The 25,033-nt window shown below is 42.4% G+C and overlaps 1 protein-coding gene across 7 annotated transcripts in view; it reads right to left on the minus strand.

Moving 5' to 3' along the window:
• CTNND2 (catenin delta 2) overlaps positions 1-25,033 on the minus strand; it is a 632,047-nt gene that overhangs the window by 15,544 nt on the left and 591,470 nt on the right. For all 7 annotated transcript variants that reach the window (XM_075212716.1, XM_075212719.1, XM_075212718.1 and 4 more), the window contains one exon: positions 6,718-6,791. In XM_075212716.1, coding sequence (XP_075068817.1) covers positions 6,718-6,791 — 74 coding nt within the window. The remainder of the gene's footprint in view (positions 1-6,717; positions 6,792-25,033) is intronic.

Below are 25,033 nucleotides of genomic sequence, written 5' to 3' on the forward strand. Positions count from 1 at the left end.
ATTGGTTGTCTGGATTTGGATAAAAATAACTCCAGACCGAAGAGGTGCATTTTTTGGTCTTCTGACCAGGCATGACGATGGGCTTTTTCATCCCATGGACATCAGCTGTTTCCCCCCCTGGTGCCTCATTTACAATAACCACATCACCATCCTCATCATCAAGTTCCTCCACAGCGCCAGCTACATCATCAATAGCCTCCTCCCGAGCCACCTCTTCCCGTACAGTGATGGGAAGGTCAGGCTTGACAACCACCAACACCCTTGGACTCGCCTTGGGGATTTGTGATAATTTCTCTTTAGAAGGCAGAGTTGTTTGCTGTTTTGTTGCTGACAGCATAACTCTCTTCAATTTTTTGTAGGGGGGGGGAGGAGGAGGAGGGCTAAGATCCGTGGGTGAAGCTGAACCACTAGTCATGAACACGGGCCAGGGCCTAAGCCGTTCCTTGCCACTCCGTGTCGTAAATGGCATATTGGCAACTTTACGTTTCTCCTCAGATGATTTTAAGTTTCTCTTTTTGCTACTTTTTCTTAACTTGGGCTTTTTGGATTTTACATGCCCGGTACTACGAGATTGGGCATCGGGCTTGGAAGACGACGTTGATGGCATTTCATCGTCTATGTCATGACTAGTGGCAGCAGCTTCAGCATTAGGAGGAAGTGGGTCTTGATCTTTCCCTACTTTATCCTCCAAATTTTTGGTCTCCATTATATGTAGCACAAGATACTGCAGAATGTGTGAACTTGGTAATATTGCAGTACCAATGGACTTATACTGCTGGATTGGTTTTGCAAATTTGGTTATAATTATTATATATTTATTTTTTTTTTAATTTTTTATTTTTTTTTACTTTTTTTTTATTTTTAAAAAACTTGGGAATAGTGGGGAAATAACTATGCCCTTAGAAGCACAGAGCACAGGACACAGCACCACTGGACTGAACAGGACACGGCACAGGACCCAGCAGCACTACGGAACTCAGCAGGACAGAGCACAGGACACAGCACCACTGGACTGATACTGCAGAATGTGTGAACTTGGTAATATTGCAGTACCAATGGACTTATAATGCTGGATTGGTTTTGCAAATTTGGTTATAATTATTATATTTATTTATTTTTTTTAATTTTTAATTTTTTTTTACTTTTTTTTGATTTTTAAAAAACTTGGGAATAGTGGGGAAATAACTATGCCCTTAGAAGCACAGAGCACAGGACACAGCACCACTGGACTGAACAGGACACGGCACAGGACCCAGCAGCACTACGGAACTCAGCAGGACAGAGCACAGGACACAGCACCACTGGACTGATACTGCAGAATGTGTGAACTTGGTAATATTGCAGTACCAATGGACTTATAATGCTGGATTGGTTTTGCAAATTTGGTTATAATTATTATATATTTTTTTTTTTTTAAATTTTTTATTATTTTTTACTTTTTTTTTATTTTTTAAAAACTTGGGAATAATGGGGAAATAACTATGCCCTTAGAAGCACAGAGCACAGGACACAGCACCACTGGACTGAACAGGACACGGCACAGGACCCAGCAGCACTACGGAACTCAGCAGGACAGAGCACAGGACACAGCACCACTGGACTGATACTGCAGAATGTGTAAACTTTGTAATATTGCAGTACCACTGGACTTTTACTGCTGAATGTGTGAACTTGGTAATATTGCAGTACCAATGGGCTTATACTGCAGGATTGGTTGTGAAAATTTTGTGGTAATTAAAAAATATTAAAGTAGTTTTTGGTATTTTTTAAAAAAACTTTTTTTTATTTTTTTAAACACAGGGGAATATTGGGGAAATAACTATGCCCTTAGAAGCACAGAGCACAGGACACAGCACCACTGGACTGAACAGGACACAGCACAGGACCCAGCAGCACCACTGACCTCAGAAGGACAGAGCACAGCACACAGCACCACTGGACTGATACTGCAGAACACAGCACAGCACAGCACAGCACAGCACAGCACTAAACAGCACAGCACAGCACAGCACTAAACAGCACAGAACTAAACAGCACAGAACTAAACAGCACAGAACTAAACAGCACAGAACTAAACAGCACAGAGGACCACCTAACACACCCTCCCTCTACCCTGATCAATGCCCGAGTGAAGATGGCGGCGACTAGCGGGGAATTTATAGGATCCGAGTATCGCGAGATCCGACAACGGGATTATGAGTCAGAGCCTCAGTTTCACTTTTGAATTTGGCGCCAATACCCGGATCTGTCTCGGATCCGACTCGGATCCGCAACGTTCGGGTGGGCTCGGATTTCAGAAATCCGAGTGCGCTCATCCCTAGTGATAATGATGCGTGGCTTTCAGTGAGAAGGAGGGCACTGTGATCTAATGACTGGGGACATGTTTCTGCCCTCCTGAATCTCGCCATGACTACCTCACATTTAATGCTTTTATTCCTATAGGATTTGTTATTAAAAAGGGATTGTAGAGGGAAGGAAACTAAGTAGCAAATGTGCACTTTCCACCCACTACAATCCTGCAGTCACTGCCATGTTGACAACTAAACCATGTGCTTACCCATATAATGTACATGTGACATTTGGAAATGATCCAGATTGTGGATCATTTCCACCCAGGCCTAATAGCATTTTGCTTTGCCAATGATGATCTATGTTGTGTCAGTAAAAACTGAGGGTTTACAGTGCATATGTATAGAATTATCAGAATTTGTTAGAGATTGCTTTTTGATATGACATGCCTCCCAACTGTCTCTGTTTTGGTGAGATGTGGATATAATTTGGGGTGAACTGGGCAGTGTTTGGGTGGAACAGGAATGATGCCGTCTGTGGGGGTGCAAAAGATCTGCAATGACAAATGGGAGGAGTTGGGCATAGAGAGGGTATTACTTGCCAATTGCAGATTATTATTCACTCCAACATGCCTATTTTTGCACTGAAGTGGAGAAAAGTGATTTCATTTTGCAGGACAGATTTATTTAAATAAGATAAATGCAGAAAGTGGGCATATTTACTAAGCATTTCCTGCTTTGTGAGAAGCACATGGTCTTTTCCTCCCTGCAAAAGGACTTCAATTGTCCACCTCTATTGGTCTTGTCACCTTACAATTGCAATTCTGCACTTAAGATCATTTCTAGAAACGGTGTATTGTCATTGTGAGAGAAACCACAAGGGTACCTGATGTGAGTACACCAAAATTTAAAAAAAACATATTAAGGACTGGCTAAAGTATGCATGTGCTGAGATAAAGTATCAAGGACAAGGCTTGTGTAACCCCCAGTCACTGTGTGTAGTGTGAGGTGCAAAGGTTAGGCTGTGCATCTCCGTCTTACGCCCTGGCTAGCTGATGGGCATTGGTGTAGAGGACCAGGGAGTCTCTGCACATATAGGTATTTCTTTATAACAAAGTCTCTTTGTAGATAGTAGGACACAGGAAATGTACCTTAGTGGTGAAGTGCAATGAAAGTCAGAATAATTTGGGCTCCAGACTAGAGATGGGCGGGTTCGGTTCCCCGAGATCCGAATTTATCCGAATTTAGCCTATCCGAGTACCGAGCCGAGCACGCTCGGTACTCTCCCGCCCATTCGGATTCGAAATCGAGGCAAAACGTCATTGTGACGTATTCGTATTTCTGAGCTTGGTTCTCACGAGATTTGAAAAGCATAAATACCAGCCTCCACAGTAATCCATCGCCATTTGACAGAGGGAGAGAGCAGGGTTAGGTCACACTGGCTAGATCAGCGCAGGGACAGATCAGTATTTGGACACATTATTGTTTGTATGCAATACCATTGTAATCTTAATACCAGTTGTTACAGCAGTAAGAGGATAGAGAAGGGTTTTTTCTTGCAGTTTCTGGCACTCAAGTGCTTTTGGGGTGTCCCCTATTCTTTTGCATTAATATTTCTGGCTGTCAAAAGTCCTGTTTATCAGCAGTCTAAAAAAATAATATTTAGCACTCCAAGTGCTTTTGGGCTGTCCCCCATTCTTTTGCATTAATTTTTCTGGCTGTCAAAAGTCATATTTGTCAGCAGTATCTAAAACAATTTGTAGCACTACAAGTGCTTTGGGCTCATAATGGATTCAAAGCAGTCCACATATGAGCAGAATCAGCAACCATGTTCTGCCACCAGTCCTGATGGTAGTGTTACCATTACGTCATCTGTCAAACTACACAGTCTTTTGAAATCAGTCAAAAAAACACACACCGGGGGGGCGTGGCCTGGCAACCAAGATGGTCGGTCGGGGTTTTTAGAAGCTCCGTCTGCTAAGAAATATTTTCACCGATAATAGGCCTTTTTTCTGCCTCTATCTTTTCGCATTTACCATCAGCGGACAGAGGAGAAGTCGCTGCCACCCCGTATTAGCTCTATTTTGAGTCTATTGCCCCTGGGGCTTTGTATTTTCCCCTAGTCTTTCGCTCGGCACTTTGGGCGCGACGTGACTTGGGCCTGGAGAGATCGGCACTCGAGAATATATGCATCTCTGCCAAGATCGAGAGCCCCTTGCCAGCATTACCTCTGAACGGCTGCACTAATTAAAGAGGAGGAGATAGAGAATCTGCTTTCTGAACTGCTGTCTCCCGTGGCGTTACGTCCCCCACGGCACCTACCTTGGTCAGCTTGTTCGCCCGTCGGCCCCGTGAAGAAGAGGCAGTGTTCACTAGCAGACGACGCCTTACACTTCAGCTGTCGGGAGGCAGAGCGTGTTGGAGAGGGTGACTGCGAGCGGCCGCATTTGCCCACAGCCCCCCTGTACAGGCAGCCCACCTGACATCCCGGGCTGAGACCTTAGGCTGCAATCTACTGCCGCAGCTCCTGGGAACATTCTGACCCATTTGGGGCTCCAGTGCTGCGTTCGCTCAGCCGCCAGTGCAGGAAGATAACACTGCAAATTTAACCCTGAGGCGTCATCTTACCAAGATCGCAGGTGAGCTGCTGAGGACAGATATCAAATTGAGGATGCCAATTGTGTAGGCGACGAGGGCACTAATGATGATGTTGATGATTATGATGCAGACAGATACCAAATTGCTTTTCTCAATTTCTATTTATATTCTAGACTCTATAACGGCTGAATAGTTTTCTATTTTACTCCTAGTGGAGAGGGGGTCTGATGCAGACAGATACCAAACTACCTTGGTCCATTTATTTTTACATTCTAATTCTACAGTCTATGCAGGCTGCTTTTTTTCTATTCAACTACAAGTGGAGGGCGGTGGGCGCATAGATAGCCACCAAACTACTCTGGTCCATTTATTTTTACTTTCTAATTCTACAGTTTATGCAGGCTGCTTTTTTTCTATTCAACTACAAGTGGAGGACGGCAGGGGGGGGGCATAGATAGTCACCAAACTACCTTGGTCTATTTATTTTTACTTTATAATTCTACAGTCCTTGCAGGCTGCTTTTTTTCTATTCAACTACAAGTGGAGGGTGTAATATACACCCAAAGACGATGGCTGCATTGCCAATAGGCTAAGATGAAGATGAAGACAACCAGGTTTGTGTGCAGAATTAAGGACGGCCTGCCAGGTCTTAAACTATTTTCTTCCTAATTTATTAGCTTTAGAATTACCTTACTTATCCAAGAAACAGGTGGAACACTAAATTAGGTTATTTTATGCCCAAAAACATTGATTTTTAAACAAAATTGCAAAACAAAACAAAACCAAAACCAAAACACGCAAGGGCGGTTTGGCAAAACCAAAACCAAAACATGACGGTAATCCAGATCCAAAACCAAAACCAAAACACAGGGGTCAGTGAGCATCTCTACTCCAGACCATCTCTACCACAAACTGAACTCTTTATTTACATTCCTCTTCCTCCAGCACAATAAACATAATGGTTGTAGAAATAAAGAAACATATAGAGCTCCTTACTCTATCCAGCACAGTTTTTACACTACTGGATTTATCACAGTACATACCAGGTTCTTTGGGTCATAGTAATTCCACAGCCACCCACAGATCAGCCTCTGTCTGTTTACAGTATACATATGCAGCTCTGACCCTTTTACTGTGTAGCTCTCAACTCTGCAAGCAGGGGTAAAATCCCTTGGGCTATAATACTCTTCTCTCTACCTCTCCTGGGTGTCCCACAACTGCTTCTCTTTACTACAACCCTCTCTCCAGGGATACCAGCATTTGAAAGACACAAAAATAAATTGATACACATAAATGGTTTGTTACTGCTGTGATAAAATGAACATGCCTTAAGATGAATAGAGCACAAAAGTGATAGGAATGTGATAGGGATAATTTATATAGCATATATACACAGGAAAATGGACAGTGAACGGATAATGAACCATGGCAGCATCATATCCAAATTTCTTCCATCTATGGCCTATAATCTGTGAACAATGATGCTCTTTCTCTATAGGGATCAATGATCTTCAAACAATCCTCTTTTTTGCTCTGCTCCCCATTCGGTTAATGAAAAGTAGGCACAACATACTGGGGCCGATGTAAACTATTCATTTATATGTACACGTATGGATCTTACCGATGCAAATCAGATGTTAAGAAAGAGAAATATGCAGACAGATTTATTTTTAAAACATTATTTCAGAAATAAGACACTGCCATAATTTCCATGTGATTGTGATCTTTATTAGATTAAGCACAAACATTTGATAATTTATTGGCATCAATGTAAAAATCCTTATTTTAAATATTATACTATAAATAATTACAGACTTTAAAAAACACTAACCTGGTTATGTTTGATATCATCCGCTGGTGTGCCAAATGAATTCCTATATATTGTGGAGGATCCAGCATTTTGAGCTAAAGCAAGGAAAGAAAGCACAAATTTGATCAGTAATACATCAAACTATTAAAAAGAGACACACACACACAGGGCCGCCATCAGGGGGGTACCGGGGGTACTGTTGTACCGGGCCTGGGCTCACCAGGGGGCCCGGTACAACAGCGCAGCACAGACTTACCTAGCTGTCACAGGCAGATCACATGATCGCAGGGGGAATGATTCCTCCACCCCTGTGATCGCATCCTGGTGCCAGGCTGTCACCGTGACAGCCAGGCTGAAGACAGAGTAGCAGAGACCAGCGGGGCCCCAGGTAAGTATGTGTTGCTGTTGCTTATGGGGGGGCGCTCATCGGGGGGGGGGGCATGTTTGCTGAAGGCGGCCCTGCACACACACACACACATATATATATATATATATATATATATATATATTACTAAAGCTAGTCAAAGCATAGAGATGTATCATTTTTACTAAATTGGCAGGTCAGGTTGCTCTGTGCTGCTCCGTTATATCATGACCAACTCTGAAGATCCAGGGGCGTAACTGTAATTATCTGGGTCCCATTGCAAAATTGTGATGCGGTCCTCTACATTCCAATAGAAAATCATACCTATGACAATAATAGCAATCTGGCACATTAGTCTGAATAATATATATACTGTCATTGTTTCCTGAATATTTTCAAAATCATATTACTATTTAGATAAATTTGTTAATATCAGCATTCACCATATTAAATTTGGATTTCAAGGCACTTTTTTACTCTGGGACTGTTATCGCTACAGTTATCCCCTTGTGATGACCTTAGAGCATGTGTGAAGCTATCAATTGATGTGAAGTGATGCAGAATATGCACATTGTTTGAGCACTCAGCGTAGTGTCTGAACTATACAAATTTCGCCATACACATGACAAAATTGCTTCCAGGTGCAGGGGTGCCAAGGTGGGAGGCTGGCCTGTCTGTGTAGTGAGAGTAGTCAGCACCCTGGTGTGGCCCTGCCCCCTTAGGTTGCTATGGAAAGGACACAAGGAAGTTGCTGTACTGGTGCCCAACAATTCTCTTGAAGGCTCAATCCAGATATATACATTTAGCGATTTGACTGAACTACTAGACTGCACAGTTGCTGGAATAATTCTTTTCTACACTATAGCTAATCCCTAATCTGTCACTAATTAGAAATTCTAATTAATTTGTCATGAAAATAAATAATAATTTAGTACTTATTTAGACATTAATAATGACATTTCCACATCCCTAAGCCCAAACCAATTATTGTTACAGGCCATCTGAAAGTGGTGTGCTGCAGCTCACATAATTATCTGTCTACATGTATATAATTGTGAAGCAGGTAGAATTTTTTACAATAAGCTTATGTGTAGCATTTATTCCAACTGACCATATGAATCGTGATCACCAAAGGGAGGAGGTCGAGGAGGTTGCGGATGAGGCGGCGGTGAAGGAGGTGGTGGAGGCTCCTACGCTGGGCACACAGGCAGTGGAGGAGGTGGCCAAGAACAGACAGGAGGTTGAGGCGATGGTAGAATGTAAGTATTGACATTATTATATTTTTATTCCTTTTGAGGCGCTTAGTTGTCCAAAATCCCTGATTTACCACATGCCATTTACCCGATACCTAGTTATCCATTCCTATCCATTCCACAGGTTTCAGCCATGATGACCCAAATAATTGTTTGGTTTAAATCAACTCAACAACCCCTTCCCCTGGCCACCCCACAAATATATAATACATATATATATATATATATATATATATATATATATATATATATATACACACAAGCGTTTAGCATCCCATTAACCTTTGCAAACAGTGTAAAGTTACATCACACTTTACACCTCTGCTGGTTTCTTCAAAAAACACCACAAGAAGTAATTAATTTATGATAAATGGTTGGGAATTGAACTCATGACCCCAGTGCTATAAGGTAGAAGTGCTAGCCACTAAGCCACCGTGGTGCTCAAGTGTTGCCTGCATACATTTTTAGGGAAGCTGACATACATATCATAAAAGCGGTATATGAGGAAAAGGTTTGGCAGACAATAGTTGCATTAACCTCAAAATCAACCCCCCCCCCCTTCCTCCAAGTGTTAGGGCATTCATAGTAATAGATGTGCAACATGCAGATAATGTGAATGAATGTGTCATATGGGCCAGAATCATTTTTCCAAGAAAAACTTTGTCATAAATCAAAAACGTACCTTGGCCTAACAAAGTTGCTTTTGCGAGGGACGTACATTTAAAATATGAGAACAGATTTATAATTTGGGTAGAGCGTGTCGTAGATCAACTTTGAAGGTCAGAGTAAAAATCAATCTTTCAAGTGTTTGTGTGTTACATAAAAAAAACATTACTTTCCTTATGTGCTAAATACTATCCTAATGCTACCCCTTGCTAATTAACAACATCTGCTGGTTTGGACAAAGTTCCTCTTGTGTTACTTTCTTTAATGATACAGGCCCACAAACTGCACACAGATGCTAAGGCTATGTTTGGTATTTGAACTCATGATGCCAGTGCTGTGAGACAGAAGTGCTAACCACTAAGGTAACGATCTTAACTCCCATATATTTTAGTAATAATGAAGTTTGTGAGGAGGGTAGCAGGTATCCCCAAACTTTAACATCCTCCCCTTCTTATGAGTGTAATGAATGAGGTGGTCTTTCCATACATTACCTAGGAAGATGTGTTGGGCCTTTCCACCCCCCCCTCCCTACCCTGTGATAAAAGCACTCTAGCCCTTCCCTGACCGGTGTGTGTGTTTGCAATTAATATTAACAATAACACTTTAAACTAATTAGTCCAAGGTAATTATGTTAATATATTAATTAATAATAATTATATAAATGTTAATGTGAATAATTTGGTAACAACAATTCTATACAATACACTGCAGACTGTGTTGTGAGGGAGACATGGAAATAGCAGATCATCTTAATCATTATTTATTCACTACAGAAAGATCGGGGAAGGGACCACAGGTAAGTTGCAAGTATACTCATAAAAATGAGGTAGATACAAGTACATTTACAGAGGAGAAGCTCCTAACAGAACTCTTAAAACTGAAAGTGGATAAATCAATGGGGCCAGATGGGATATATCCAAGGAAACAAGGTTAAACAAATGCTGGTAACACCATTAACAGATTTATTCAATCAGTCACTAGCTACAGGAGCAATTCGAGAGAACTGGAAAAGAGCAAATGTAGTCCCACTGCACAAAAGTAGAAGCAAGGAAGAGGAAAGCAACTACAGACCAGTTAACCTTACATCAGTAGTAGGGGATATTGATGGAAATGCTCTTAAAAGAAAGAGATGTAGAATATCTCAAACCCAGTAACTTACAGGATCCCAAACAGCATGGATTTACTGGGGGGAGATCATGTCAAACAAATCTTATTGACTTTTTTGACTGGATGACTAAAGTAAAAGATCAAGGGGGGGTGTAGATGTAGCTTATCTGAATTTCAGTAATGCGTTTGAAACTGTCCCACATTGCCAACTGTTAAATAAACTTGAAAGCTTGGGATCGGATACTAAGATGGTTGAATGGATAAGATCTTGGTTGAAGGATCGAAAAAAGAGAATTATAGTAAATGGAGTGCATTCGCAGGAGGCAAAGGTTACCAGTAAGTACCCCAAGGATCTGTACTTAGACCAGTGCTTTTTAATGTCCTTATTTGTGACATTGCATATGGTATTGAAGGGAAAGTATGCCTTTTTGCAGATGACACAAAGCTATGAAGCATGGCAGACACACCAGGAGGGGTAAAACAAATGATTGATGATCTAGGTAGATTAGAAGAGTGGTCAAAAGAGTGGCAACTACAGTTTAATGCCAAAAAATGCAAAATCATGCACTTGGGTCTCAAAAACCCAAAGGCTAAATATAGTATTAATTGCACTGTATTGGAAACTAATGAGGAGAAAAGGGATCTAGGAATTATTATTTCAGGTAACTTAAAGGCAGATAAGCAATGTAACAAAGCAATGGTGCAAGTCAGATGCTTGGTTGCACAGGGAGAGGAATCAGTAGCAGAAAGAAAGAAGTAATAATGCCACTGTATAGGTCATTGGTACGGCCTCATCTAGAATAATGTGTTGATTTATGGATGCCATATCTCCAGAAGGATATAAATACACTAGAGTCTATAGAAAGAAGGGCAACTAAAATGGTGCATGGCCTACAGCACAAAACTTACCCGGAAAGACTAAAAGATCTTAATATGTATTGTTTGGAGCAGAGAAGGGAAAGGGTAGACATGATAGAAACTTTCAAATATATCAAGGGTTTTAACAAGGTACAGGGGGAAACATTCTTCAAAGGAAGAGAAATATTAAAACACAAGGACATGCACTGAAACTGGAGGGAAGTAGGTTCATAGGAAATTTGAGGAAAAACTACTCCACAGAAAGGGTAGTGGAAAAGTGGAATAACCTCTCATCAGAGGTGGTAGAGGCTAATGCAGTAGAGCAATTTAAAAATGGGAATTGAGCCATTGGCCCAGAATGTCAGAACATCACCTGGTTTCTATGGGATTGCCTTTCATTTGACTCTGCATAAATTATGTCTCTTTACAGATGATGTGTTGTTGTTTGGCACCAGCTCGGAGACCTCATTCTTCTATCTTACAAACACATGATACTCTCCAAACAGTATGCTAAGGCTTCCTAATTTGATACAATATCACACCTTTATGATTGGTCCCCCGCCCACCGCTAAACCATGGGTGGATCTCGAAAGGACCTTACATCTGAACTTTACCCTAGCCAACCTGCTCTGTACTCCAAGGGCATATGCCCTCCATCTACTTGTAGCCTCCTTTCTATTTTGGATGCTCTGCAGACCTGGGACAGGCTGATTGGTTTATAGAAACAATGGGTACTCTCCACAAGCTCTGCCCAAGAATATGCCTAATTTGAACCTGTCTGTCATGAATCAATGTAGAAATACAACTAAGGAGCCATGGATAAGGTGAAAAAACAAACAATATTTATTGCTGGAGAGTATGAACAGATGATGAAATAATGAGCTTGCAGAAATTACCAGATGTACAGCAGTTGCAGGTAAATGGGAGGTGAGGAAAGATTCCAGGCAGCATGTACAGGAAAATGCACAGGTAAGTCCCAGGTTCACATAAGAAGCAGGTCATCAGAATGTATGTTGAGATAGATCTCCAGCAGCATAAATCCAGGAGCACAACAGGAGGAAGTGACCACAGAGTAGAACATCAGGATGTGACAACAATATCCAGCAGTGTATGCTGGGAGGGAATGACAGGTTTAAGAAGGGACACACCCAGGTGAAAGGAATAATTACAGGGCAGGTTAACCCCTGATACAAACAAGTAAGGCACAATAGCAGCACCTCTGGTGAATAGAGGTACTGCTGCAACACATAAAAGAACCACAAATAATAAAGTCCAGGAGGCAGGTCGTTACACTGTCCACCTGTTGATCTCCCTGAAGGATCTCTTTGCCCATGATCTCCTCCTCCCTTTTGCTCTCCTACTGGACTGCTTTAAAATTCCACTCAAAGATATGCATAAATACATCCAAAAAAGGTACAGGGTCACGACTACTATTAAGACTCCTCATTCTCTGCGCATGCCCCTGTCCAACTGATAGATTGATTAAGGGTGCCACTAGGGGCGGGATAAACTTTTGATATAATTATATTCATTCTCTGACTCTGTCCCCCAAGGTCTCTTCCCAGCTACACTGGGAAATTCCTCTCCATTTGACCTTTCTACCCCAAACTTGGAAGAAAATTTACATACTTTGCACTGCATGTCTGAATGTATCAATGATACTAAAATGCAGATCAAACTCCTCAGTCAGTTATATCTTACCCTCAATTGATTAAATACCATTTGGTCTACCCAATTGAAATTCTGCTGGCGTCAGTGTACCCAAGTTGCTGACAAATTCCATGTTTTTTGGTCCTGCCCACTTATTCAATCACTTTGGAGAGCAGTCTTCTATTTAATATCTACTGTTCCAGATCCTGCCCTGGCACTCCTTCACGTCTGTGCAGCATCTGTTCCACAGCAAGATAGATATGCTCTGGGACATATTTTGATTTTGGATAGAGCTGTGATAACCCAAAACTGGAAAAACCTGCCCACCCCCTCTATTTAAGATTGTTTCAGAGATCAAATATAGTTTTGACATGGAGACTATAGACATGACTTGTTCCAATACTGCTTCAGCTATTATGAAATGGTCTAAATAACACGTGTATATCACAGACTGAGCATGGGTGATTCAGGCAGACTGCCTCTTCTCCTGACTACACATCCTTTGTGTCACTTGAATCCCCTCAACACTGAGTACCTGGCATTTTTTCTGGGCTACCTTTGCATGTCTACTATAGCCTGATGATATGTCATGTTTTACTATACCTTTGCTCTATCCTGACTTTGTACTGTACATCAACCACAATTCATGGTTTCAGAAAGGAGACTAGCAGGGGTAATTTTTTGACCTCCTATGGAAGTGTGTAAGCATGCTATTTGTCCAGGTAACAGGGAGAAAGAAAAAAATATCAGCCAATAAATTCAAACTAAATGTTTACCTAACAGGACCTAGAGTTTGCAATGTATCTGGATACTTCAGGTGTTCTTATGCAGGGAATTAAACAGATAGACTTTCCACAAAAAGTTAGTTCCTTAAAATGTTTAATTCAACATATTTGATGGCATAGTTAAAATAATGATCAGAAGTGAAATTGTAATAAGAACAACATTTATTTACAGTACAATAGATGTTCCTCCCTCAACTAGTGTTTCAGTGAATTAACCAACTACAATGCTTTGAAGGAGCAAAGGGGAGACCAACAGAATAATATATATATATATATATATATATATATATAGTGAAAAGACAAACAGGCGCTTAGTGAACAATCAAAAGTATCACGTAACAACGTGATTAACAATTAGTATATCACATACAGTAGGCAGCTCCGCTAAAACATCATATTGCAGATGTAACACCTAGGTAAAGAAACACAAAAAGAGAAGCGCCAAACATAGTGTGATAACATCAAGGCATGAGTCAAATCCAAACACTCTAGGGTTGATGAAATATGATGATTCGTTTGTCAGAGGTTAATTCCCTCAGATGTATCAACACCTAATTTCAATAGGCTCCACCTTTCCAGTAATAAGTGGCATTTGAATACATAGATATAATAGATATAGTACATGCGTGATGGATACAACCAATTTATAAAATAAAGCAGTGATTAGCCTCTCAAGGGTAGATTTCCCCAAGATTAAAATAGCTGTTTAAACATAGGCTGCACAGCTGGACTCAATATGAATAGAGACAGGCTTATTAAAGGATAAAATCCATTTTAATTACAGCCTAAATCCATAAAAAGCAATAAAATGCCCGTACATCGGGTACAATAAAACAGGCTTATCTGTATAGAAAAGCGCTTGCAGGGGTCCCCTCAGAATGACTCTCTGGAGCTAGCACACAGGAACCTCCTTGCCTCCGCTTCCACCAAAGTACAGGACCTCCTTCCGAACCTCCTTAAAACGTTTTGTCTCAGCCGAGACTTTATCAAAAGGATATATATATATATATATATATATATACACACACAAGTTAACCCGTGCATGATACTCATGCATTCTAGTCAAATCAAGCTACTTAAGGTCTTAAAAAGGTTCTTGTCATGCATTTGGGCCTAGCCCAGGCCTCCTCAGGGGAAGAGTGTTACTTCCCGATGCAAGCGCCCTTTTTAATGTGTGTTCATGAGGTAAAATTACCTCACGAAAATGAGTTTGACCCCTCAACTCGTAAATTTAGCCTTTACTACCCCTCCCACGGGGGGAAGGGAGGATGATGGAAGTTAACTGACTTCACTATTCTAATTTTTTTGTGAAATAATGTCAGTATACCAAATTTCAGGTTAATTGGAAGAGCCCTTTCTGAGAAAATAGTTTTTTCCACACACACACACACACACACACACACTAACACACGCCGCTACACATTTGTGTTCATGAGGTAAAATTACCTCACGAAAATGAGTTTGAGCCCTCAACTCGTAAATTTAGCCTTTACTACCCCTCCCACGGGGAAAAGGGGGATGATGGAAGTTAACTGACTTCACTATTCTAATTTTTTTGTCAAATAATGTCAGTATACCAAATTTCAGGTCAATTGGATGAGCCCTTTCTGAGAAAATAGTTTTTTCCACACACACATACTAACACACGCCGCTAGGCTTTTACTTTTATATATTAGATAATGCTAAGAATTTAGTAGGTCAGTGTATAACTCCGCCCAGCAGGTGGCGCTGCAGCTTGTTGTTTTTTTTTCACACACAGACTAACACACGCCGCTAGGCTTATATATATTAGATATATATATATATATATGTGATCATGGGTTACTAGTAATCCACCTGATGCAATTTAAACATAACAAGTTCTATAACCCATAACATTGTTTCTAACACATTTCCCATGGGTGCAGTCGGGGTCCATACAGAGTTTATGAGAGAAAAGGGCACTGGGTGGGACAACCAAAGTTCTTGGTTCACGACACCCCACTTTCCTCACACCAAGTATGGAAAAAGTGGACACTTTAGCATTTCATTCAATGTAGTTGAGGATGTTGCAGATACCATATTTGGGTCATGCTTTAGCGGTGCCCTGATACATTTTACAATATGGTAATAGTGTTCCTGTTACGCTCAGAGATATTCCCTCAGTCTAAATTGGAACTGGCCTACCAAGGCGCGCAGTCTAACAGAACCCCCTGGTCTTCTCCAAGAACCGTTGCAAGGCAGGGTGGGTTTAGCTGCTGGGAGACTGCAGGTCACGGCCCTTGGTCCGGCCCCTAGACGTGAGAGACAGATAGGAGAAATGGCAAAAAAAAAATAAAAAAGAGCAATAAACAAAAGGCAGTACCTTAGGAGATGCTAGGGTGGATCCAATGGACAGTACAGATGTGCACAATCTTGCAGAGGGAAGATCCAGAAGGATTAGTCGGTAATTAGGCACGGTACACAATTCAGATGTTTGACCTTACACAGGGATGATCCAAGGAGAATGGACAGTAGGCAAGCCGGTTCTGGTACACAGGAGGCAATCAGCAGGCAGAAGGACCACAAGGACAAGCAGATCTCACGGGAGTCAGTAGGTAAGTAACCTGTTGCTCTGACACAGGTTAGCGTCAGAGCATTTCTTTTATACAGGAAGGAGGGATTCAAAACCCCAGCTGCAGGATCATGTGACCAGCCCCGCCAAGGGATCATGTGACCAACCCCGTCAAGCACCTGGAAGCGCCGCACGGCTGACAGGACAGGACACAGGAGCAAGGAGGGGTAAGTTTTCTAACGGTACACCCCTTTTAGAGGTGGACCCTGGACACCCTAAAAGGTTTGTCAGGAAATTTTTTGTGGAAATGTTTTAGGAGATCAGGGGCATGAAGATCTCGAGCCGGAACCCAGAAGCTATCCTCAGGACCATAACCCTTCCAATCGACTAAAAATTGAAGAGTTCCTCTGGAGATATGAGAATTGATGATCTCATTAACCTCAAATTTCTGGTTTGGCACAGAAAAGTAGGAGGATCTCTGGTACAGGAGGAGAATTTATTAATGACCACCGGTTTAAGCAGGGAGACATGAAAGACATTAGGAATCTTCAAGGTGGGAGAAAATTCCAGTCTGAAGGCTACAGGATTTAAGATTCTGAATGGACCAATAAACCGGGGTGAAAACTTCCTGGAAGGAATCTGGAGCCGGAGATTCCGTGTACACAGCCAAACTTTATCTCCAGGACTGAGTAAGAGGGTAGGTCGTCTTATTTGATCGGAGAATCTCTTACTGGAGTGAGAGGATTGAGTTAAATTTTGCTTGACCGAAGACAAACGGGAGGAGAAATCTTGAAACAGAAAATCAGCTCCTGGAACCCCAGAGGGAGGAAGGTCTGCAAATGGAGGAAGCTTCGGGTGAAACCCTTGAAGCATATAGAAGGGAGAAACGGAAGTAGACTCATGAGATAAATTATTATGGGCGAATTCGGCCCAGGGTAACAAGTCAACCAAATTATCATGAGAAAATGAAATATAACATCTTAAAAACTTTTCAAGTACCTGATTCGTCCTTTCAGTGAGACCATTGGTCTGGAGATGATAGGCAGAGGAGAAATTTAACTTGATTCCACAAAGGCGACAAAAGGCCCTCCAGAATTTAGCCACGATCATGGTACCGCGATCTGAAATGATTTCAACCGGGCATACAGGTAGACGAAAGATCTCTTTTATGAAGAGTTGAGCAAGGAAAGAAGCAGAAGGTAGACCTTTCAAGGGTACAATATGGGCTGCTCGAGAGAGAGGCGATCAGTAATTACCCAGACTACAGAGTAACCTTTGGCTAATAGGAGATCAGTGATAAAATCCATTGATAGATGACTCCATGGACGATCCGGAACAGGTAAAGGATGTAGATACCCATATAGCTTCTGTCTGGGAATCTTGCTTTGTGCACAGGTAGTGAAGGAAGAGACGTTCTGTTGAACATCAGAAGATAGGGATGGCCACCAATAACTACAGGAAATTAGCTCTTTGGTTTTCTTGATTCCGGCATGACCAGAAAAATGGAAGGCATGAGTCCTTTTAAGAAGTTTGCATTGAAGATGAGAAGGTATGAACATTTTTCCTCTGGGAACCTCTAGACCTGTGGATGTAGTAGCCACAATATATTCAAGATCCAGAATAGGTTTTACCTTGCCCTACTCTTCTAGATCTAAAGGGTTAAAAGAATGAGACAGGGCATCAGCTTTTTTGATCTTGATTCTGGTCTGAAGGTGATGCAGATATTAAATTGCGAGAAAAATAAAGACCATCTGGCTTGTCGAGAGTTCAAGCAAGTAGCAGATTGTAAGTATAACAGATGTGTCTTTACTCTTTTAAAACTAGTTTTAACTCACGGTCACCAATGCCATAGTTCTTCTCCGCAGGAGACAACTTTCGGGAGAAGAATCCGCAGGGCAGTATTCTTCCTGTAGGAGACCTTTGAGACAGCACAGCCCCAATTCCAACAGATGTAGCATCAACTTCTAGCAGAAAAGGATGAGTGGTATCAGGCTGTTATAACACAGGTGAAGTAGTAAATGCCTTTTTTAGTAGTGTGAATGCTCTAACTGCCTCTGGTGATCAAACTAGAATTGGCAGAGTGTTTAGTCAGGGCAGTGATAGGTGTCACAAGGGAAGAGAATCCACGAATGAACTGTCAATAGAAATGAGCAAATCCTAAGAATCGCTGAGTTGCCTTAAGGCCGACAGGCAGCATTCTAGAATTGCTTGGAGTCCAGAGCCAGAAATTATGTAACCCTGAAAGACCAGACGTTCATTTTCAAAGACACATTTTTGGAGTTTGCAGAATAATTGATTTTGCTGAAGGTGAGTCAGGACAGTAGACACATGCTCCCAATGGAAATTTAGATCAGAAGAGTAAATGAGGATGTCATCCAAATAAATAACTACAAAGCGATAAAGCATGTCCTAAAAGATCTCATTCATAAAATGCTGAAAAACTGCAGGGGCTTTACACAGCCCGAAGGGCATCACCATATATTCGAAGTGGCCGTTATGAGTGTTAAAGGCTGTTTTCCACTCATCCCCTCTTTTGATCCGGATTAAATTATAAGCACTACATAAATCCAACTTGGAAAAGATGGAAGCTCCTTTTATTCTGTCATACAGTTCTGAGATTGGGGTAGAGGATATCTATTCTTTACAGTAATACAATTGAGACCCCTATAATCAATGCATGGGCGTAGACCTCCATCTTTTTTCTTGACAAAGAAGAAGCCAGCCCCAGCTGGAGAAGTAGATTTCCTTATGAACCCTAGCTTTAGGTTGTCCTTAATATAAGTGGACATAGCCTGTGATTCAGGTAGGGAGAGGGGATATACTCGTCCACGTGGGGCAGTCTTATCAGGAAGCAATTCTATCACACAATGCCAAGGCCGATGGGGTGGTAGTTTGGAGGCCTCTTGTTCACAGAAGAAATCTGAAAAGGAAGTGTATGGAGCAGGGCTATCCAAAAGAGTGGAGGCTGTGGATACAGGGTCTTTTACAGGAATAGTCACCCTTTGTAGACAAAGGGAGTGACAGGAGGGTCCCCAAGATAACACCTGAGGCTTTTGCCAATCCAGAACTGTAGAATGGGTTTTGAGACAGGGTAGTCCCAAGACCAGAGGGTTAATTGCCTTAGGGATAATTAAGAAGGAAACGGTTTCTCTGTGCAGGACACCAATTTGAAGAGATACAGGCATAGTACGAAATTTAACTGAGCCTCCACAATCCTGCTACCATCAATAGCGGTAACAGCGATAGGTCGAGGGAGGAGAATAGTGGGTAGGGATAACTTGGCTGCTATCTGTTACAACTCACCTGTCCTCGCTCCAGCGCCGCAATCCTCTTTCCCTTCCGGGTCGCGGCGGCACTCTTACGTGACAGTCGGGGCGGGGAATTCAGAATTGCTAAACTACTAAAGACCTGCTCTGACTCCTGGGCAGCATCAGAGCAACTTCCTATGTTCCATGACTTGGTGATTCCTCGTGATTCTCCGTGTACCTGTTCTCCTTGCTGACTGCTCAGATTATCTCCACTCCAAGTGTACCAGACCCAGGCTTGCTGACTACGTATCTATCTCCACTCCAAGTGTACCAGAACCCGGCTATCCTGATACTACCATCCAGTTCCAGTGTATCGTGGGCTACCTCCTATCCTTACCTCTAGAGGCAGACCAGTGGACCGCGACCTGCGAGCCTCCACAGCAAAGCCCATCCCGCCTTGCGGCGGTTCTTGGTGAACACCAGGGGGTTCGTTAGACTCCGCACCACCGGCCGGCCAGCGCTGATCTAGAGTAAGGCAAGTACTCCATATTTATACCTACATTCTGCATTGTTGTACACGTTACATCACTGTTACACTATCTCGTCAGAAATGAAGTTTCCTGCTGTGCCTGAGTCAATGTGTGCTAACAGAGAAAGTTGGTGATTAGAGTAATGAAGGTAAACCTCGATTGAGAAATTGCAATCAAACAGAGAAGTCCCTGTTATACCTAACCTAGCCTCTTCAGAGCCAGGTAGGCCTTCCCATTTCCTGGCCGTGTAGGACAAATACTCAGAAGATGTCCAGGTTCACCGCAATATAGACATAGATTATTTTTGAAACGCCTCTATCTTTCTTCGGATGAGAGGCGTGTTTGACCCAATTGCATTGGTACTTCAGCAGGGGTCACTGGGATCTGGAACCTGGGTGCCAGAGGAGGAGTAGCGTGATGAGAGAATTCTCTCTCCTGACTCCTGGAAACGAATATCAATCTGGTTGCAGAGGGATATTAAGGCATCAATGGTAGAGGGAAGTTCCCAACCAGCCAGCTCATTATATATTCGATCGGAAAACCCCTGCCAGAAAGTGGCTACAAGAGTCTCGTTGTTCCATCGCAGCTCAAAAGCTAGGGTACGGAAGCGGATGGCATACTGACCCAAGGGAAGTGCCCTTTGAAGTAAATGAAGAAGACCAGAAGCTGCATTGGAGACTCTGCCAGGTTCATCAAATACGTTTTGAAGGACTCCAGGAATGTACTGTACACTTGTAAATGGGGATCATTGCGCTCCCAAAGTGGAGAAGCCCATGTCAAGGCCTGACCCAACAAAAGGGAAATGATAAATGCAACCTTAGTTTTATCAGTTGGAAAGTTTCCTGGCAGCAGTTCAAACTGGATAGCACATTTATTTAAGAAACCCCTGCAAGATTTGGGATCACTGTCAAACCGAGAATTGGGAATCTGGAGCTGATAAGAAGTAGACGGGGAAGCAGTGGCACTTTGGGCTGAAAGATCAGGTGGTGAAGGATTAACATGGGCAGCAAAGAGTGTTTTGCAAGGTATCCATGTGGGTTGAAAGTCCCCTCAAAAACTGTAAAAGCTGTGTCTGGTTCTTTTCTTGTTTCTCCACACGTCCTACTAGTTGCCTTAAAAGATCTTGTGACAAAGGATTTCCAGGTTCGTCCATATCATTTTTGGTCAGAGCAAACTGGTACGCTCAGAGATATTCCCTCAGTCTAGATTGACATTGGCCTAGCAAGGCATTGAGTCTAACAGCCCCCTGGTCTTCTACAAGAACCGCTGCAAGGCGGGGTGGGTTTATCTGCTGGAAGACAGCAGGTCGCGACCCTTGGTTTGGCCCCTAGATGTGAGAGATAGATAGAAGAAATGGCAGCGGAGCAATAAACAAAAGCAGTACCTTTGGAGCTACTGGGGTGGATCCGATGGACAGTACAGATATCAATCTTGCAGAGGAAAGATCCAGAAGGAGTAATCGGTAAGCAAGCCGGGCCTGGTACACAGTTCAGATGTCTGACCTTACACAGGGATGATCCAAGGAGAATGGTCAGTAACCAAGCCAGGTCTGGTACACAGGAGGTAATCAGCAGTCAGAAGAACCACAAGCACAAGCAGATCTTACGGGAGTCAGTAGGTAAGTAACCTGTTGCTCTGACACAGATTAGCGTCAGAGTGTTTCTTTTATACAGGAAGGAGGGATTCAAAATCCACACCGAGGGATCATGTGACCAACCCCGCCGCGCACCCAGAAGTGCCATGCGGCTGACAGGATGGGACACAGGAACGAGGAGCGGTAAGTTTTCTCACAGTTCCCTACTGAGAAGAATATCTGGTCTGCTTTTTATCCCAAGGGGTGAGTACTCATAGGAATTAAGCCAAAATAGTACAACTTTAGTTATTCCTACTGTCTCAACAAACCATTAGGTCGTAGTTCAAGCTTTTTACATATGGCACCTATGGCAGAAACCAGTACCATCAATTCAGGTCAATGACAGCCACATTGTCCAGATATGATTACAAAGCTCACTCCTTGTCAAAATAGCCCATCACTTTCCTAATGGAGATCAACAATAATCCAGTCACCCCCTCCCAAAATAAAAAAATACTGATGGCATTGTGGAAAGAAAGAAGCCTATGCTTCAAAGAGTGGCTCATTTTCTTTAAAGCTTTTTGATACCTAAGCAGCATTATAGTTATGTGAGTCTTGTGCTAGTGTCTGTTCACACAAGGGTTTTCAGAACTTCCTTGCAACTTTCGAGGAAATAAAACTTAAACACCATGAAAAGAAAATGTACCTGCATTATTCTTTATAAACATTTTTGTTGAATTTAAATGTAGAAACCTCATTTGTAGGCAGAAAAGTTGTGGGAATGGGTGTTAAGCTTTATTAATTAAATGGTGGTTTAAAGAAAATGTAGTTTATCTACTGTAGTTTATCTATTCTCTTACATCTTAAAACTCTAAGGTAATGGCAACTGGGTTTGAAATGAAATTCATATTTAAGACATAAGCTGCTAGAAACACAATCCACAGACATCAAGTGATTGCACACAGTGGACTTTGATCATAGGACTTATATCAGTCACATGTTTAAGAAACTCTTTAAAGATAACTGTATTGTATAACTCTTCTTAAATAGTCAAAAAGACCCTAAAGTACAGCAGGGACAATTACAATGACTGAAAAAAGTAGAATCTATGGACCCTCTCAGGGGCGCACGCAGGATTGTTAGGAAGGGGGTTCCCCCCCCCCCCCCCACCGAAAAAAAAAAAAAAAACCCAACAAAAAAAACCGAGAGAGCTGCTGCGCATGCGCAGCTCCGTTTCGGCAGCACTGTACTATACAGAAGCCACAGTGGTGTCAAAGAAGCGTCCGCGGCGGTGCTGTATACAATACAGCACCGCCGCGGAAGCTTCTTTGACAGCGCCGCGGCTGCTGTATAGTACAGTGCCAATATGTGGGGCACTTCGTTAACGGAGGGGAGGGTGCATGCGCCACTGCCTCTCTGTTATAGTATATTCTTTGAACATTTAAATGTATGAAAGTGTATCTAGCGACATATGTATCCCTCCTAAATAAAATTGCAATATTTGGGACATTTAGACTACTTAGGGATGTATCTTTTATTATTGTATTTTTTTAAGAATAAAACTTGGAGGGTACAGTATATGTTAATTATTATAAGTGTGGTTTTGAAAAAGATGATGATGAAAGGAACGCTGCACGGTGGCTTAGTGGTTAGCACTTCCCGACCACGGCCTTATCTGTGTGGAGTTTGTATGTTCTCCCCATTTTGCGTGGGTTTCCCCTGGGTGCTCCGGTTTCCTCCCACACTCCAAAAACATACTGGTAGGCTAATTGGCTGCTATAAAAAAAAAATTGACAGTAGTCTCTATGTCTGTCTGTCGTTGTATGTGTGTGTGTATGTTAAGGAATTTTGACTGTAAGCTCCAATCGGATAAGGACTGATGTGAGTGAGTTCTCTGTATAGCACTTCGGAATCAGTGGCGCTATATAAATAAATAAATAAATGATGATGATGAAAGGAAGCGAACCCTGCTATCCAAAGCAGGCGAAGAGTTTCCGTAGGCGAAGAGTTGTCAAAAAAATGGACAATGCACATTATAGCCATTAATACTCTACACTGTTTATCATACCACATGTCTCTCAGTACATATATATTCTACAATGCGCTCCTCCATTATGAATATTTAGTTCCCTGCCTCCATCTCATACACTCTTATTTCTATATCTGACATCATCCTCCACAAATTATACCCAGTGAGCATGGAAATGATTAGACATCACACTCCTTGGCTTTATCCAAGGCCTGGTTTATAGTAATGGTGGCTGGTGATGGTTGGACAAGGTGTGTCATAAATCGCAGAATTACTCAGACTTCCCAAAAGTAAAGTGCATCATCTTGATAGCTAAGATTTCACAACACTTTCTATATGCGTGGACTGGTCCCAAGATGGGTGGAAAGTAAGAAACAGTCTGTAATGTTAAATTGTCAGCCTTCTACATTAACTCCAATTTAAGATTTGCTTTAGCAGGTGCATTCTCAATGTTATTCTGCCAATATTACTGTCTTTTTCACCCTGTAGACATCATGTCTGCATTCTCCACAACTACTTGAGTGGGAAGAGGAAGACCATTGCTGGCAATAAGTACAAGGGATAAGTGTCAAAATACTTCTTCCCACCTGGCACGATGAGGGTTGGCGATGTCCGGGTTCACTAAAGCACCGCCTAAGTAGATAGGAGGCTAGAGAATAGGACTGCTACTCTGTTCAGCAAACTCATACTCCTAAGAGTTTTTCCCATAATCACCATCCACAAAACTAAAATCACTATCTCATCTGTTCCCCAACTTCGCTGCCTGGATATCATCCTTGACTCCTCTCTCTCTTTTGCCCTCCACATTCATTCTCTTGCCAAATCTTGCCACTTCCAGTTATGCAACATTGCTCAGATTCGGCCCTTCCTCTCCCAGGACGCCACCAAATCCCTCATCCACTCCCTGATCATCTCGCGGTTGGACTGCTGCAACCTTTTCCTCACTGGTAATCCCACTCTCATCTTGTTCCTCTTCGTTCTACACTCAGTGCTGCTGCTAGACTTCCTTCCTTTCTCGCAGCTCCACATCTGTCTCCCCTCTTAACCATGCCTTTCACTGGCTCCCCTTCCCCTAGAGAATCATCTTCAATCTCCTCACCCTCACTTGCAAGGCCCTTGCCAACTTCACTGCTCCCTACATCCCCAACCTCCTCTCTATTCACTCTCCCGCCCTCTGCGATTGGCCAATGATCATCGCTTCTCCTCCCGTCCGATTACCTCATCTCACTCACGTATTCAAGACTTCTCCCATGTTGCCCTCCCTTCCACTGGAACGATCTCCCTCGTGCTATCAGAACTTACCCCACTCTAAGCAATTTCAAACAGGCATTAAAAACCCACCTCTTCTTAAAAGTCTTTCAGTTATCTGTACCGCACCGGTCAGCTTCCTCTCCCTCTCTTCCCCTTCCTCCTTCTCGCTCCCTTTGACCCTATCCCCATCTCACTTTCCTTGTGTTCTCTGTCTGCCCTTCACTGAGATTGTAAGCTCCTCTGAGCAGAGTCCAATCTGCTCCTGTTCCCACTACTTTTAACTCTGCTACACAGCTACTCTGCCCACTTCCTTCTTGAACCCACTGACTCCATCCCTGCTTTACTTGTCAGTAGCTATTAACCTGTTAGCTGCACCCACACTCTTGGGCACAGGTTTACTGCTCCTCTGACTTTCCACCACCCTTTATTATTAGCTGTGCATTGAGTTACCTGAGTTACAGTGCTACTTGTTTATTGTACAGTAATGTTT

The sequence above is a fragment of the Mixophyes fleayi genome, chromosome 5, assembly GCF_038048845.1.
Source record: "Mixophyes fleayi isolate aMixFle1 chromosome 5, aMixFle1.hap1, whole genome shotgun sequence".
In the NCBI taxonomy this organism is placed as follows: Eukaryota; Metazoa; Chordata; class Amphibia; order Anura; family Limnodynastidae; genus Mixophyes; species Mixophyes fleayi.